This window comes from Megalops cyprinoides, chromosome 1, assembly GCF_013368585.1.
Source record: "Megalops cyprinoides isolate fMegCyp1 chromosome 1, fMegCyp1.pri, whole genome shotgun sequence".
NCBI classification, from domain to species: Eukaryota; Metazoa; Chordata; class Actinopteri; order Elopiformes; family Megalopidae; genus Megalops; species Megalops cyprinoides.
The window spans coordinates 44,115,805-44,133,019 of NC_050583.1; the positions used below are offsets into that span (position 1 = coordinate 44,115,805).

Below are 17,215 nucleotides of genomic sequence, written 5' to 3' on the forward strand. Positions count from 1 at the left end.
TGAATGTTTAGTACTCTTTTACAAAGCAATAAACACAACATTCAACACATGACACAAAATCAATTTGGTAACTCATGTCAAACAATTGATCATTTGTACACAGTAGATAACAATTTCTCCCACAAGGGTAACGTCCTGCGTAATCATATGTAAAAGAGGTCACCAGTGAGTTGGAGTTGGTTAAAAATGGAAGAGCGATGAAGAGGACATGGGGCACTGCAAGCCCAGGTAACACAAGAGACCCAACCAAGAAGCCAGAGAGGAAGAGGGGTTTGAATGCACAGTGGAACGGTTGCTCAAAGGGAAAACAGAAGTCCCTAATGACATGCATGCCAGTATTGCTGACCATGTAAGACGTGACCTTTCAATGTGAGGGGCTGGGGAAAGGATGAAATGCAGCATTAGTTGACCAACTGTGGCATCAATAATGCCAGATATGTACAACTATGTGGTCATATGGAACAAATAAGCTCTTGCTCAATAAATGAGAGTGAAGGCCAAGCATGCATGCCTATGCAATTCTTCCCTTATCTTCTACATAAAATGCATCCAACAAAATTACATGAAACGTTACACAAACAAAGACACCATTAGACCACAGAAAAAGTAGTAAGCACTGATCATGTCATATGAAAAAGAGAGCCTGCATTCAGGGTTGACCATGCCATTTTGAAGCTGACGGTTTTTACAGCATTGTGCCATAGTGAAATGACTGGTGCAAAGAGCTTTTCAAAGAGAACACAAATGATACTGTGTTACTTATCTGCACATGTGAAACGTTTAGAGAATGTTAGTTTTGCAACACTAATGTGTCATTTCGGCAAACACATTTCAGTGTTGGGAGCAGTCTTAATTGTTTTGATGAAAAGAATATTTTTGATATTGTTTACATATCTTAGTATCTTTACATAAAATTTACGGTGGTGGGAAGTTACCAAGACCTTGTTAAACTTTCTATGCTATCCATCCTCCCAAGGATAACCGATCCACTCCTTTTACTTTGTAAAGAAAGTACAATAAATTCAATTAATAAATTAAAAATAAATAGGGAGAAATTGGGCAACCTTGTTTAATGCCACGTGACACACTGAATCTAGGGGACGTACCAAATTTTAGAGCGACTGCCATTTTTATAGCCTATAAGGTTATACCTTTTGCAAAAAAAAAAATATATATATATATATTCTCCAAAACCAAACTTTACAAGAGCTTTTAAAATGAAACCATGTTCAAGCGAATCAAAAGCTTTATAAAAATCAAGAAATAAATGAAACTACTGTCATTAACAAAATCATTATGATCTAATAATCCAATACCAACAATAATCCAACAATCTAATTGTTTGCAATATGTCGTTTCCTCATGAACCCAGATTGTGATTCATCTATAACAGTGTCCAAAATATGTCTACTAGCAAATACGAGTGCCAACATTTTATAATCAGTATTTAAAAGTGCGATGTCACAGCACCAAAGGTTTGGCCAAAATCACCAGAAATGATCCTGAGTATGACTTATTACATTTACTTCCATTCATTTGAACACTGAATTAGGATACAATTTTATACGGCTACACACTACATGCTAAAACTTGGACAACTGGCATACTCGTCAGCATCACCTTCCCCTGTGTTTCAAGAATTTTGTAAGTAAACTGTACCATTGCCTTTCGTGCCATCAAAGCACCCATGCGTTAATAGTGGATCAGATTTTTTTTTTTTATTAAATGGTTAAATGGATATGATGAGCATCGATAGGCAAGTTTATCTTAAATCAGCTGGCAAGGGCACAAAGCGACCAGTGATTCAGTGATCCCCATTCAACAATGAAATTCTGTAGGTAGCTAACGCTAGCTACCTAGCTAACATAGCCCGATCTGTCATCTGATAATTTTAAAATTGTTGCATTAAAGTAAATCACAAATAACACGAATCTCATTCGGCTTCCCTTCTCAATATCATGAATGCCAGAAATACAAGGAAATACTACCATCGTTCGACAAAACGTCCCTCTGAAAGTTATATCCTTCCTCCCACTTTCTATTCACCGGAAGTTCTGGTAAGGGACAAAAAGAGATACAGCATATGTGACGCGAGTCATTATGTGTTGTACTTGTGCATGTGGCCGATAGAAAAGAAAGTTAGTGAATTAGCAACCTACGTAAGAAATTCTGATATCGCCACGGCACACCACTCAGTCTGTTGAACAGTTGGTCTTGAGACATTCAATTCTCCGTAACCGGTCTAACAGCTCACAGAAACATGCCGCGTAGAAAGGTAAGAATTTCTTGCATTGTCTCTTTATTGAGCCAGATAACTAGACAACACTTAACACTTTGATGCCGAAATTAACTTAAACATCACACAGAAAACTGAAAATAGTTTTAAAGGTCCACACAACGCTGCATGCAATAAGTATTTATCTAAATAATCTGTGTTTGTTCAATGGAAGCTATGAATAGAACCGCTGAAACTAGCATGGGCACCAACGGATAAGGCTGTTGTATGGCTGCGGTGTTTAGAGTGAGTTCGCAGGGCAATGAATGCTGGACAGCCGTCGGCTTCATATGAGGCCTTAGCAGTATTATCTGTCCATTGCATTATTAGCCAGCAGGGGTGGACACCCCGGCTATAGAAAGTAAAAGACCTGCCACGTATTTGTTCCACCCATGGACTACACCAGCTGAATTTCATTAGCAGAACTCTTCAGCCAGGTAGAGGAACTAATTAGTTGAAGTCACCTTGTTTAGTGCATGGCTAGAACAACTACATGGTAGGACTTTTACTTTCTGAAGCCGGGGTGCCCACCTCTGTTAGCCAGTGTGTGAAAGAGAGACACATTAATTGGTGCAATTGATAGCGAGTGACGCGCATGGCCCACCCTTCCCCCCTTTCGATTGGTTAAGATGTTTTCCGTCGTTACAATTGGTTAATCTTTTCAGAACGTGTTTTTGTTATGGGCCGGAGCTGCCAACGCACGTTTCTGTAGCGAAAGGGGATATACTGTTTAATCATGTGATGAGTAATGTATAACTGTAAATCATAAGTGCATTTAAATGCGACGAGGATTTAATATTTACACGAATATTTCGCGCGGAACCCGCATATATAAATGCATGCGTATAAGTTGCAAATGACTTTTTGAGTTATTTCATGGAGAATCTTCTAAAAAGAGGTGCGTGGACTGGGGCAGACTCATGGAATAGAATAATGCACACCGTGGTTGGCTGCAAGCCGTCAATTAACTTTGTGGTATTCATAACCGAGTCTTCCTCCACAGAAATTAGGTCGGTGCTAGAGAGAATAGAAACTTCATCCAAGTTTCATCGTAATTTAATATTTGTCATTAGTCCTAACGACTGTGAAAACATCTTGAACTACAATATGGTTAGATCCATTAACCATGAACATGATTGTAGGCAGCACAGCTAATAGATGAGTATTTATTCTGTAGCAGGTTGGTTGATGTCAATCAATGCTTACCACTGTTCACGGTCAAGATCAGACTTGCTAATTTAGCTGGCCTGGTGGCTTTCTAAATCACGTACAGTCTAAATTTGTCAAAATTTACCAGCCTAAACCTGTCAACTGATGCTTCCAGTTTCCATCATCAAGATTAATGATACTTTTTAGGCGTACTACACATAAGGTAACATATGAATAGATAAGATCCTTTGTCTAACACTAGGACCCACAAAAAGTCCTATTCACAGATGCTTGGAGCTGCACACTCCAGCTTCAAATCCCTGCTGATTTCTAACTTTATGAATTCAAACGTAAAATAAAGATTTCCTAGTTCTGAATTACAGGCAGGAGTGTACGCATAGATGTAAGAAGGCTATTTGACATAACTTGAAATGATGTTACCTGACTGTAGCAACTTGTGTGGAGCCTTGGGCCCAAAGAGTGGTTCCATCTATAGACCATCATTGGAAAACTGCAGGCTTGTAAGATGAAATTGAGTCAAATGAAAATGTTGCCATTTTGCCATTAGGTGCCATTTTGAGGGGCATACTTTTGGAAAATGAGCACAAAACTGCAGACTGGGACGTGGCCCACTTTTTGATCCTAAGATACTACTACAGCAGTCAGGAAGTAGGGCTGAGCCATTGGCTGCCTGTGCAGAAAAAGTGGATACTGATGGTTTCAAAATGGAAAATGAGCAAGTAAATTGGTATAATCCAGTCAGAAAGTTTAGATGAGCTTGACTCAAATGTTAGTATCCATAATTTGGGATTGCTTTTGAGATAATATTTGGTATCGGGATTGGGCAGAGAAAATAGCTTAGGTGTTGTCTAGTTAACAAGCTCTGATGTCAGATGTGCATGGCAAGTATGAGACTGGTAGCAGAGAAGAGGTGTGCTGTTGTGCTGTTGGCAGATATGCCTGGAGACGGCAACTGAATTGAGGTGCCTGAAAGTAGACTTAGGAAAAATTCTCTCACACAAAATTTGCAAAAACACTGACAAAGGTCCTGTGAAACTGAAAGCTCAGTAAAATAAAAAAAAAATTGACTATTGTGCAAGTACCAGAGTGAGAGGCCCTTCTTTCTGGTTTGGCCATGTTCATTTATCTCCTGTGCAATTTCCATCATAGAGAACTGCAGGAAGCAGGTCCGATGGAATGGAAGACTCGGATTCCTCTGCTGACCTTGAGCACACGGACAGCTCCGAGAGCGACGAAAACACCTACAAGAATGCACGCCTCACCCGCTCTTCGGTGCGTCTCAGCCAGAGTTCACAAGGTGACGTTTCATGGTGTTTTTTTCATGAGACGTAGAAATTTCACCTTTCAGAGGTCTGTAGCATTGTGTTGAAATATTCCAAGGTGATGAAGGTGTATAGGCCATAGTGAGCCTCACAGTCATAAAAATGGCAGTGCTCCCTTGATCTCTCAAGTTTGAAAAGTACTATGATTCCCTACATGCTTTGTAAAGACCACATGTGTCATACTGTGTCTTGGAGAAGATCAGTGTCCTTGTTTTAGCTTTTGTAATTAAAATCTTTGTGGTTTTTATTGAGCTAATTTCTCTATTCACTGACTATTGCCAGTTATCTTCTGTGTTTATTATTATTATTATTATTATTAGTATATTTATTATTATTTACTGTCTGTAAATGTGTGCGTAGGATGCATAAGAAGTGTCAATAATGCTGGGTAGAGTAGCTTTATTGGATCACTGCTGAAACACCCAGAACCACAACTAAAGCATATCACAGTTTTGATGTGCTTTCATGTGTCATCATCTGCAACCCAGTTCACTGAGGCCCAAGTACAGAACACCTTAAACATAAGGTCTTCTGGAAACAGCTGTGTGATACCTGAAGCAGGTACTTAAAGGTTTGTGAGGTTGAGAGTGAAGGACTGAGCTAAGGTATACCACTCATAAATACTATTAACTCATGAATGGAGACATCTGTATACAAGTGAAAGCTGCTTTTTTTATCTTGTTAGATGGTTTTTATCCCATTCTTTGCCCTCTATGAAAGTATTTGTTACCTGAAAGGCTTTGTGTGTAACATGATGTCCTATTTGAATAATTCCATAATCACATACCATAATCTATGGCTTCTGAGGTTCTTCCCCCAACACCCCCACCCAAACACTCCACTCCATCCTTTATTCTTAATGTGCTGGCTTGCTGCAAAGAGATCTTCATTTATTCACATTTAGAATGATTATTATTATTATTTAGCTTATTCAGATTATTACTGTTTAATAAAATATTAAAATATTCAGCCTCACCCTTTGTGTTGACGGGTTGTCTGGTGGTGATGTGTTGCAGCAGTTTGTCTTCTACGTTCAGGTAATTGCCACCCTCAGCCAGTTCAGAAATGCAGTGTTGCTCACAGTCTTCTCAGTTTGGCTTTCATGATTGTTTGTTGCATTATTGAAGCTACTTCATGAAAAATGCCCTTGCTACATGCTAAATTCCCTTGCTAAATGCTATACACACTGTTGCTGGGAATCTTTGCCACAGGTCCATTCTCCATGGAGGCTGGTGGTAGTGTGACAAGACCTGTCTTTTTGCACTCTGCCTAATGCTGGCTTCTTGTCACTCCCCCTGCCCCCCCTCAGCAGCAGAATCGAAGCAAACCGTGGACCAGGGTGAGTCTCCGCCACGCACTCCCACAGAGAACGCCCCTTGCTCGGATTCGGATGCTGACATCTTCAGCCCAAACGATGAAAGCCTGGCCAAGGATCCATTGCTCCAGGACTCGGGGAGCGACCTCTCCCAGCGGCCAAAGCGCCACCGCTTCCACGAGAGCTACAACTTCAGCATGAAGTGCCCCACACCTGGCTGCAACTCCCTGGGTAATGGCCTGTGACATCACATGCCACAGGACATATCTTCCCTCTTTATGATACAGTGTTTTTAATAATGCTTGGTTTAATGGTAATTCATTTGAGAATGCACTATAATAGTCAATAAGCTTTTCATTTATCTGAGGTCTGCTTTCTCTACAGGTCATCTGACAGGGAAACATGAAAGGCATTTCTCCATATCTGGTTGTCCTCTCTACCATAACCTGTCTGCGGATGAGTGCAAGGTGGATACATGAGATTTGGGTTCATTTCAGGGACTTTAAAGTTTCATTTGACACACTAAGGAGAAGTCCATGATTTTCTGTCCCTCTTTTATGACAGGTGAGGGCTACCCACCATGACAAGCAGGTAGGGGAGAAGTCCCTGTCTCACCGCCAGGAAGAGAACAACAGGCATGCCATGTGCCACCAGGTATCCTGTCATCTCCCAGGTCACAGCTGACCCACAAAGAACCGGCCTGCATTTGGTCAGGGTTCAGTGTCTGTAGCTAGATTCCCTGGTTAAATATGAATTTGCATGTCATTTTGAACCGTGTTTATGAAAAATAAAAAGCATCTGGGCAGTGCAGCTTACACTTGTTTGAGGGAATGACCGTGCAGCCATTTCTCGAATGTTAATTCAGCACAATGTGCTCTCTGTGGCCCTACAGGTGTCAACAGAGAGGCAGGTGAGAGACAAGGAGAAGGTGACAGAAATGAGGAAGAGGAGGAGCTCCGGGCTGGTGAAGGAGGAGGAGAAATGCATGGTAATGCGAGCTCCACTGACCTAAAGAGAAGGCTCGAGGCCTATGCTAGCCATCTCTTTGGATTATTAGATCCTGAGACTGTGATCACGGTGTTAGGCCACAATCATTTACAGCTCATCTTCGCAGTAACAGATGGCAAGTTGCAACTGCACACTGGTCTGACATGACACCCCATCTCCCTCTATCTCTTTTTCTCCCTCTCTCCTCCTTACATCTCTTTCTATCTCCCACTCCCTTCCTCTCTCTGTTTCCCCCTCTCTTCTCCTCTCCCTCTCTTTTCCCCCCACCTCCTTTTCCCCTCTCCCATCTCCTCCCCTATCTCTCTCTCTTCCACAGGAGCATCAGCAGATGCATGGCAACACCAGAGAGCCCCTCCTGGAAAACATCACAAGCGAGTGTGACCTGGAGCTCTTTCAAAAAGCCCAGGCACGTGCCTCAGATTATCTTGTAAGAGAGACAACGCACCACTCCCTCCCCTTCCCTTTTCTCTCCTGTCTAGTTTGTAGAAACACCCCCCGTGGGTGAGTCATGTTCCACCCCGACTCCCAATCCAAGAGCCCTCTGCTCTCTCATGTGGTGTTCCAGCGGTGGCAGTCCCCACCTCTCCCACCGGTGGCTTCGCACTCCATTCTCATGCAGCACCGCACAGCCGCTCTTGGTTTGCATAGAATCACCAGGGCTTTTGCAGGGCATCACAAAAGACCTGAACCTTCTCTGTTCATGTCAGAGTGCCAGCACGCATTACACCACACAAGTCTCCCGCAGCTCTGCGGCTACTCGCTGGTGAAAGGCCACCATGAGGTCACTCCACAGGGAAGCGGGTCTCACCCTGACTCCCTACCCATGTCAGTGAACTGATGCATTGCCCCCCCCCCCCCCCCCCCCCCTCCCCCATCCCCACCCTGGCACCTCTCCACTATTGCGCGCAGGAAAAGCTGCGGCTTCAGGGCCAGATCACGGAGGGCAGCAATATGATCAAGACGATCCTGTTCGGCTGCTTCGAGCTGGATACCTGGTACCATTCGCCCTACCCGGAAGAGTATGCCCGCCTGGGCCGGCTCTACATGTGCGAGTTCTGCCTCAAGTACATGAAGAGCCAGACCATCCTGCGGCGGCACATGGTGAGAGCGCCCCCTGCTGTCCATTGTGGAATTGGGCAACGTATCACTCGAGAGTGTTGGACTCATACAAATGGTCCGTTGTTCCAGGGCACACTTCATCTTAGCCAGCCTGCCCAGCGGTTTATTGATACTGTTGCATGTGGGGTTTGAGGCAGCAGCCTCCTTTTCCACTTCCGTAACCAGTGACCCCCTTCACGCAACATGTGATATGTATGGCTGTGGGTGTCTTTTGCGATGCTAACAGCCCTCTGCCTCGCAGGCGAAGTGCACGTGGAAGCACCCGCCAGGAGATGAGATCTACAGGAAAGGGGTTATCTCAGTCTTTGAGGTGGATGGCAAGAAAAACAAGGTAAGCACACATGTTGCTCTGCTCAGGTCCACTTTGCTTCCAATGTCAGGCTCCTGCCTGACTCATGCAGTTATCTGTATCAGAGGTGGGCAGGTACAGAGGTCTATAGGGACTCCATGACTGGCCTCTAGGCCTGGCTGTACTGCAGTTATTACAGGGGTGGCTAATGAAATTGCATCACTTTTCGAATGTTGAAAATGGTTATAAAGTCTGCAGGCATCAAGTCCTTGTGAACCAGGCATCCCCACCACTGTGCTGCAGTAAGATGTGTGGATAAGAATATGATCTGATTTTATAGTCGCAAACATTGGAGTTCAGCGTGCTCAGTACTTGTGTCTGCTATTGGATCAGTGTCAAAGAACATTCACTGACACCTTTCAGCCTCTTGATGGCAGCAAAAGAGAAAGCTTGGTCTCCTGTTTCCCACTGTAGATCTACTGCCAGAACCTGTGTCTGCTTGCCAAACTCTTCCTGGACCACAAGACACTGTACTATGACGTGGAACCTTTCCTCTTCTATGTCATGACTGAGGCTGACAACACAGGCTGTCACCTCATCGGGTATTTCTCCAAGGTAAGAGGAACTAAGAGCAATCAAAACCCCTCCTTGAATAATGAAGTTGTGTTGCTGTTAAATGCATAGATACTATAACAGTCAGATCAGACAGATGTGCAGGGGGCTTGAACTGGCCGGGCCTTCACTTACAGAGCTCACAAAACCAAAGACTCTGCTTTATGGTTTTGGCAATTAGTGACAGTGCTCACTGGAACTGTATGAATGTCATTATGCTCTGGAGTTACTCACGCTTTAAGTCCGAGAGCTCCATTGCTGAAGCCAGTATCACTTGATTGTTCCGGCAGGAGAAGAATTCCTTCCTGAATTACAACGTGTCCTGCATCCTGACGATGCCACAGTACATGAGGCAAGGCTATGGCAAGATGCTGATTGATTTCAGTGAGTACTGCTTTCGCCCCTGCCATATCTGTCACCATCTCGTGTTTCTCCCATCTCTCTGTGCTTTTGGCAAAGAGACAGTATAAAATCTAGCTTGCATTAATATTTCAAGAAATAGGGCAGGTCTTCATTCAGCTGGCAGAGCAGCTTCACAATGCACGCTGTTGCCACCAGTACAGACAATCCAAATCTTGAAACTTGCAAATGACCTTGCCATCATCAGTCATCCATTTAACCTTTAAGAGTTGTCATAGTAATGATATTGCAAAAGATCATATTACATGACTAATAAAATAAAACCAGTGCTGCTATTGATGTGGAGGAAAGGAATCAGTTAGCTGGGTCTCTCAGCAAAACCCCTCCCTTCCGCTGCCACCATCTCAGGTTACTTGCTGACCAAGGTGGAGGAAAAGGTGGGCTCCCCTGAGCGGCCACTCTCAGACTTGGGGCTCATCAGCTACAGGAGCTACTGGAAGGAGGTTCTACTGCGCTACCTGCACAATTTCCATGGCAAGGAGATCTCCATCAAAGGTGAGAGCAATCGTGGGACCGCACCCAATGGCACGCTGAGCCCTGTGAACTGACAGATGCAACGTTTGAGGCTGTGGTCCCTATCACCAAGTCCAGGTCGTGCAGTGCACAGAATTGTGGGTTGTGTCAGTCAGGTCTGTGGTAAGCTTTCTCACTAACACCATCATCAAGCAGCATTGGGCCCCACCCCCCAAATTCAGACTTCTCGTGCCATCCTCTCTATACATGACCTCAAGACCAGCAAAAGGGTGGTGAGGTTTGAGTTCCCCTGCGGCAGCTCTGTGCATCGGTGAGCAGCACACCTCTGAGTTAGCTTAGCTTTATGGAGGTAGCTGTTTAATAGTAAACTAGACCTCTTCCTAAGTGCAGACATGGAACTTAAAACTAAAAGGCGATTCACCCCTCGTTTCAGCATGCTGGCTGACTGAGTCTGCGTATTCTGTGTTCTGCGTGTAACACTTCGTCTCATCCATCTGTGCAGAGATCAGCCAAGAGACCGCAGTGAACCCGGTCGACATTATCAGCACGCTGCAGTCCCTGCAGATGCTCAAGTACTGGAAGGGGAAGCACCTGGTCTTAAAGAGACAGGTAAGCCTCCTCCCATACCCTCAGTTTGTGTAAATTCCAGCATTTTCCCATTGCAGTGACACCACATTGGTGGCGATATAGTGCAGATATTACAAGAATGAATGCAGAGAGATTGTTGGGAGCAAAATGGCACCACAGGGACTTATTTAAGACTGTTCAGACCAAGCTGGTGGAGTAATGCTAGTATTTAATGTGAAGTATATGCAGTATGAAAGAGGTTTCTATTTAATCTGTACACCAGAAATTTCATTTTGAGGCAGACTTTTTGTTGAATAATTCTCAGACAACCGGAGACTTCGGTCGGGATCAGGCTTTATTGCATGATATCAGGGAGAGAAATACAGAGCGCTGCAGCTCTCTACCCCAAGCATAGACAAGGTTGAATATATATATATTTTTTCCTAGAGTTAAAAAAATTTAAATACTGGGAGCAGAGTAATCATGACAGGATACATACGTTGGGAACGTCCTGACAAAAAAAGAAAAACTAGATACCTAATATCACAAGAATAAGATAACAGTCCCCCATAAACAAGCTAGAAATATAGGTCACATGGTGTCATCCAAGGAAGCAAACTTGATTAATATTTAACTGTTAAGGGGAGTAAGCAGAAGCCACATTAGTCCCATATGCCTAAAACAACAGGAGGCTAGCCTATATCAGATTAAAATAATTAATGGGTCTACAGGAATTTCTTCCACACTTTGCAGATATAGTACGCCTAGCACACCTTTCCTGGATGACATCAATAGATAGTGGATACCTCAAAAACAGTGCTTTTTGGATGGAAGGTGTCACTAATGTCTGCTGCTGATGACTTGCAGTGTTCACAGATGAGAATTAAGTGCTTTTAGTTTAACTGCTGGGTAGGACCCTCTAGGACCAGGGCTGAGGAACTCTGCTACAAACCTATAAATATTAGGTTAATATTAACATCATGTGACCTTGTGAGCATTCGACAGCCTCGTCCATTTTGTCGGCGCATTGGCTAAAGCTGACCATGTGATCTGTCTTTCTGTAGGACCTGATCAACGAATGGAGGGTCAAAGAGACCAAAAGAGGCAGCAGCAACAAGACCATTGACCCCAGTTCTCTAAAATGGACCCCACCCAAAGGAACATAGGATCCATCAGCACCCTATCCCTGTTCCTATGCTCCTGCAGAGCCAGTTGCTTGATTGGGAGAAGGGTCCCTTCCCTTCATAGGTATGGGGGAGGAGATGGTGTTTATTTTTCATTTTGGATATGTTGTGTAATTTTAGCTTAGTTCAGGTTTTGTCTAATGAATCCCACCATTCTCACCTTCATTCTACACATAGTTTTACTGCTGTTTTAGGTTACAGAAATAATTTTAAAACATAAACCGTTTTAAAACTGTTTTTATCACTACTTGAATGTTAAAATTTGAATGGGAAAATGCCTCCAACAGAGGTAGAAAAGTACATGGTCAACTTTATTGAAAGGCCACTGATTATTATTTAGAAGAGGTTAAATTTGCTGGGTTCTGTGTTCCAGCCCATGTTTATTTTAAGTTTACTAATCAGTGTGAAAATGTTGTTATTGCAAAAAATGTTGTCAAAATTTATTTTATGGTACCAGTGGAGTCCATCCTTATTGCTGAATACATCATGAGCATTAAAGTGAAAGGAGACAACAAAAACAGACATTTCTTTTTAAATATGCATTAATTTTCATTTTAATTTAATATGAAAATTATGTTTTTGGCACTTGTTACATTTTCCTTCTGGTCTGATGTTGTTTTTGGGTGACATGTCATTTACTGGATGAAATCCTATTACATTACATTATGTTACATTACATTACATTCATTTAGCAGATGCTCTTATCCAGAGCGCGTTCCAGCACAAACAGAAGATAATCCATTCAGGCTGAGTTAGCAACAGTGTCAGACCAGGCTAACAACACTCCCTAACCAGTCAGTGTGAGCATAACTTGGGGTAGGGCTTGAATAGTGTTTGTGCAAACTGACAAGGGAAGCCGAGTATACTACCATACATTGCAGTCACTAGATCCCAGAATCCAAAACAGATTGTGATACTACACATAAAATAAACAGAAAGTAATACAAGTAGCAGGTGTTATGGGTGGGATTGAGATGTAACTGAGATGTATTCTGAAGAAGTGTGTCTTCAGTCTGCATCAGAAAATGGCCTGTGATTCCACTGTCCTGACCTTCATCAGAAGTTCATTCCACCACTGAGGGACCAGTACAGACAAGGATTGTGTCTGAGAGGAGCGACCCTATCAGGGCAGGACAGTAGATTGCTGCATGATTGCAAAGCATAGTGATCTGGGCGATACATATGGTTTGAAGACTGATTGTAAATATGAGGGGGCTGTCCTATTCACTGTCCTGTATGCCAGAACCAAGGTTTAGAACTTGATGTGACCAATAACGGGGAGCCAGTGAAGTGAGGTGAAGAGGGGTGTAACTTGACTATGTTTAGGGAGATTGTAGACAAGTCATGCAGCTCTATTTTGGATTAGTTATAGGGGTTTGATGGCACAGGCAGGAAGACAAGCAAAGAGAGCATTATAGTAGTCCACACCTGAGAGGACCAGGGCCTGAACATTGAACAAATAGTGACGAGCGGACGGATCCTTTGGATGTTGTACAAAAAGAATCTGCGTGCCTGATTCACTCCTGCAACTTGAGAGGAGAAGAACAGCTGGCTGCTGAGCATTACACCAAGGCTTTTGACAGTCTTGAAATGGGCAGGAACAGGATGGGATGTAAAGCACCTCAGTCTTAGCCAGGTAACTCTCTAGGCGGTGGTCCACCATCTACTGTGAAATGTCCTTCAGGTAAGCTGAGATGTGTGCAGACTTGCGTGTCAGATCGTGGAAAAGGCAGGAAAAGTTGAGTGTCATCAGCACAGAAGTGGTATGAAAAGAAGAGGAGGCGGAGCTTTGAGGGACACCTGTTGGCAGTCTGTGGGTTCTACACAACACGGTGTATTGGTGTTCTCCCTGATATACTCCCATCAATGGATTATCACAGATAGACTCCCTTGTCTTGGTCCAACTGAGTCTTTGTCTGGCAGAGGCTGCCACTGAACCATCACCCCTGCTACTTAAATACACCAGCTAATTAATAATGCAGCTGTGGAAACAATCTTCTAATCAGCTGCTCAATCAGCCTCTAACTAAATAGCACTGTGACTGAAACAATCCATGCTTGGCTAATTATGAAAACAATAACACTTAATTGGCAGCAAACAATGAACACGCAACAAACAAACTAAAACCTTACAAAATGATGTAAAAAGCCACTTTGTTATAGTGGTGAAGCACAAAATAACACAAGTATTAACTTAAAATAATGTTATCACTAATTGGTTATTGTGAGTGAAACTAACCTGATCTAGTAGAAGACCAGACACTCCTTCCACAGCTGATGAAATATACTGTTTTAAATCATATATTGCTCTTCATCCTCAGTAGCTGAAGTCAATCATAACAATCTATTCCTTTTGCATAACTGTGAGAGGCCAGTGAATATTACAGAGCAACACTTTTTATTTTGTCTTATTTTGGAAGTGAGGCTGATGTGTTTAGTAGTCATTCAACATCGAACCATTTAATCTATATTATTTTGAGTGTCTGTGTTAATTGTGCTTTCTGCGCTTTCATGACAACAACAGTAACACTGTTACACTTATATTTTGGGGTCTGTTGGAGTAATCCAGACAAGATCAAGACCATGCTTGTCTTGATCATATTGCCCATGAGACGAATTTGGGTTTCCAGTCCTTGAAAATTCTTGAAATTATTTTCATTCAAGTCCTTAGCACGATCCTTAAAGTCTTGGCAAATTGTCCAAATTAAAATAGTCAATGTTTCACTACTGTAGAGCAATCAAATGCATACATCTTTCACAATAACTCATCAGATCAGTTTTCTTTTACTGCTACATCTGGCAACGTCCATGCTCTGTTATTTCTAGGATCAAAGTCGGCTCACCAGCATGCACATTAAACCCACCACCAGAAGTCATTGCTGAATGGTGTTCACTGCCAAGAGCATTTGGCAAATTTGGCAAATCATGTTGCCATTAATCCTGGTCTACAGAATGCTTATATCATGGGAGTGAAGAGGATCAGGGGCCTGGGGCTGATAAGATGATGCACTGAACTGGAAATCCAGTAATAATATTGGGATAATATAATATTGGGAAAACAAACACTAATCTTTAACAACAGTTAGTTTTAAGAGTAATTGCAGGTAGATACATAGCTATATCTCTTTAGTTGCTCTAATGCAGCTGACTAGCTAGTGTAGCTGACTTGTAGTGGTACTTTGTAAATGATGAACAGCTAGGACGAATGAATTGTGCATGTATTTGAAGTCCATTGAAAAGAAAATACTTTTCAATCTGGAAATATTTTGAATATTTCCAGGTTTCAAATATTTTTTGATATTTAATGTAATCTGGACTGGTAATAGCTTGAAATATATTCTTGTTTCATCTAGGGTGTAGCAATACTGTTTGGTTTCCTTTTTTGTAGTATGAATAAAACATAATGCTGTGGCATTTTTATTTGACACAAAAGAAAAAGTTTTTAAACTGCTTGTCCCAGTTTTACAAATACATATGGAAGATAATTCATGAATAACATATTTAATTCTATTTTTGTAAGAATGTTAATAGTGTTTATTGGTACTTATTTTATAACTTTGTAGATATGAAAAATTAGATTTTCCTTTTTATAGCATGTCACTGAAAGCATTTTTAAATTACAAGTGACCACTGACACCTTCAGGTTCTGCTATGCTCTTTGCCCACAAGAGCAAAATTACAGTTTCACTTTCATATTTCTACAGAAAACTACATACACTGGGATCCAAAATTATTGGGACACTCTTTTTTTTCTGAAAACCCACAATATTTTTTGCTGCATATCCCATCAGACATTGGGAAAGTCATATTTATGTCAATGTCAATTTCAGCTTCATCTTCTGTGACCATGTTCCAACCTTGTTAGGTTTATATAGTCTTCAGTATGAGTGTTCAATTAGGGGGCAGGGCAAGGTTCAATCAGGCCTAATTGAAGTGATGGTCTCTTTTGTTCACTTGTGTGCACTCAATAAGTATGTAGGTACCTTTTAAAATTAAGTTAATGTCATGGAATTGTCAGTTTGTTTGGCAGAATTAATGTCATACATATTATTAAAATGTTGGAAATAAGGATAGTTATCAGGCAATTGTGTGCCAACCACATAAAGAGATGTTTTGAAAATGTTAATAGTTGCCAAAACATGTAACTGTTTTCGCCACACCATAACTTAAGTTCGAGTGATAAAACTAATAGCTACATGGACACATCCACACTTAACCACAAAATGCCCAGGTGTCCCAATAATTTTGGACCCCAGTGTATATTATGCCATGTGAACCCTTCTGACAGATTTTAAGTGTAAACTCATTTTCTGGAAAGAAATGAATAATTGCTGTCTTTTTGGGCCTTGTGTGGGTTTCTTTTAATAAGAATTTTTCAAATCAAAACCGACAATGCACTCGTTCCAAACATAACATTTTGACACAACTCATTTGAATATACGATCTTTCCAGTTGAGTGCATCAGCTGGCGAGTGAACACCTTTTTTTGCTACTTCTGTTGTTTTTTAGATTTTCCATTGGATGGAAAATATCTGATAGTTTATACTGACTCTTCTAGTACAGTTGTCAATGTTGAAGCAAGAACTTAAACCAAAAAATGCATCTTTCATGGAGGAATTTTATTATTTAGTTAAAACATAAACATGTCAAGTTCTCCTACGGTTTTCACCCAAATGCATCAGAGAAGAATCTGGACAATACTAGGCTACAGATACGCCTTAATAAGTTCAAGCATTTCACAGTGAGGGTTTAATTAATGCTTTGAAATGCTTGTATTGTTTCTTTGTAAAATCATCAGCTTTATTTGATGTATTTTGGCATTGACTTAGGGCAGTATTCTAATGTTTAACACCCATCAGATTTGATAATACTGTGTAATGTTAATTATAGCCACCAACCTGTTGCAGTAACCTTTGAAATTGTTTGATGAAAGTTTAAAAAAAACCCTAAAATTTACAATAGATTAAAAAGAAGTGGATTGGTAATATTTAAGGAAAAATAAAGTTTTACCAGTAATAGTGTTCAATTTTAGTGTTTGACATTGAAAGAAAGAAAAAAAAAGATTAAAGAATGTGGAAATGAAAAGGTAATGTGCTTTAGCAGTGTGTCTTCAGGAAATGACAAAAGGCTATGAGAGACTAAGCAGTCCTTAGCTATCTTATCACAGCCCCTGGAAAGAGACTTGCTGTATTGAAAAATGAAACTGAGGACTAGGAGTGGTTGGAAGGGAGTGGATTTTACAAATATACCTCAAAAGGAAGCAGTAGGAGTGAAAAAAAAATCTGCTGAAAAAGGAATAAGGAGGAGTGATCCTCAAGTGTTTAGCAGAATGTGAAAGTATGAGAGACTTCAGAGAAGTCTGCCCCAGGCAGAGGCGAGAGGAAATGGGATTTTTAAAGGATATATTTAGAAGTTAAAAGATGTCTGATGGACAAACGCGAAAAATATGATGAGATAGAAA

At 41.6% G+C, this 17,215-nt stretch overlaps 1 protein-coding gene across 2 annotated transcripts; it reads left to right on the plus strand.

Moving 5' to 3' along the window:
- Positions 1–2,072: 2,072 nt before the first annotated feature.
- LOC118779695 (histone acetyltransferase KAT7-like) lies at positions 2,073–12,240 on the plus strand. 2 transcript variants are annotated; one of them, XM_036531899.1, is made up of 14 exons: positions 2,073–2,275; positions 4,595–4,742; positions 6,077–6,313; positions 6,467–6,549; positions 6,647–6,736; positions 6,975–7,070; positions 7,407–7,517; positions 8,000–8,191; positions 8,451–8,540; positions 8,973–9,113; positions 9,401–9,494; positions 9,879–10,025; positions 10,507–10,613; positions 11,636–12,240. In XM_036531899.1, the coding sequence occupies exons 1-14, from the start codon at positions 2,261–2,263 to the stop codon at positions 11,735–11,737; spliced, it is 1,653 nt and encodes a 550-aa protein (XP_036387792.1). In that variant the 5' UTR covers positions 2,073–2,260; the 3' UTR covers positions 11,738–12,240. The 2 variants fall into 2 exon arrangements, with proteins under 2 accessions (XP_036387792.1, XP_036387799.1); XM_036531906.1 differs by having other exon boundaries at positions 6,080–6,313.
- Positions 12,241–17,215: the final 4,975 nt, after the last annotated feature.

Coding starts and splice junctions, on each gene's coding strand:
- LOC118779695 (XM_036531899.1), top strand. Junction 7,071..7,406: donor AGGAGGAGGAGAAATGCATG/GTAATGCGAGCT, acceptor TCTCTTCCACAG/GAGCATCAGCAGATGCATGG. Junction 8,192..8,450: donor CCATCCTGCGGCGGCACATG/GTGAGAGCGCCC, acceptor TCTGCCTCGCAG/GCGAAGTGCACGTGGAAGCA.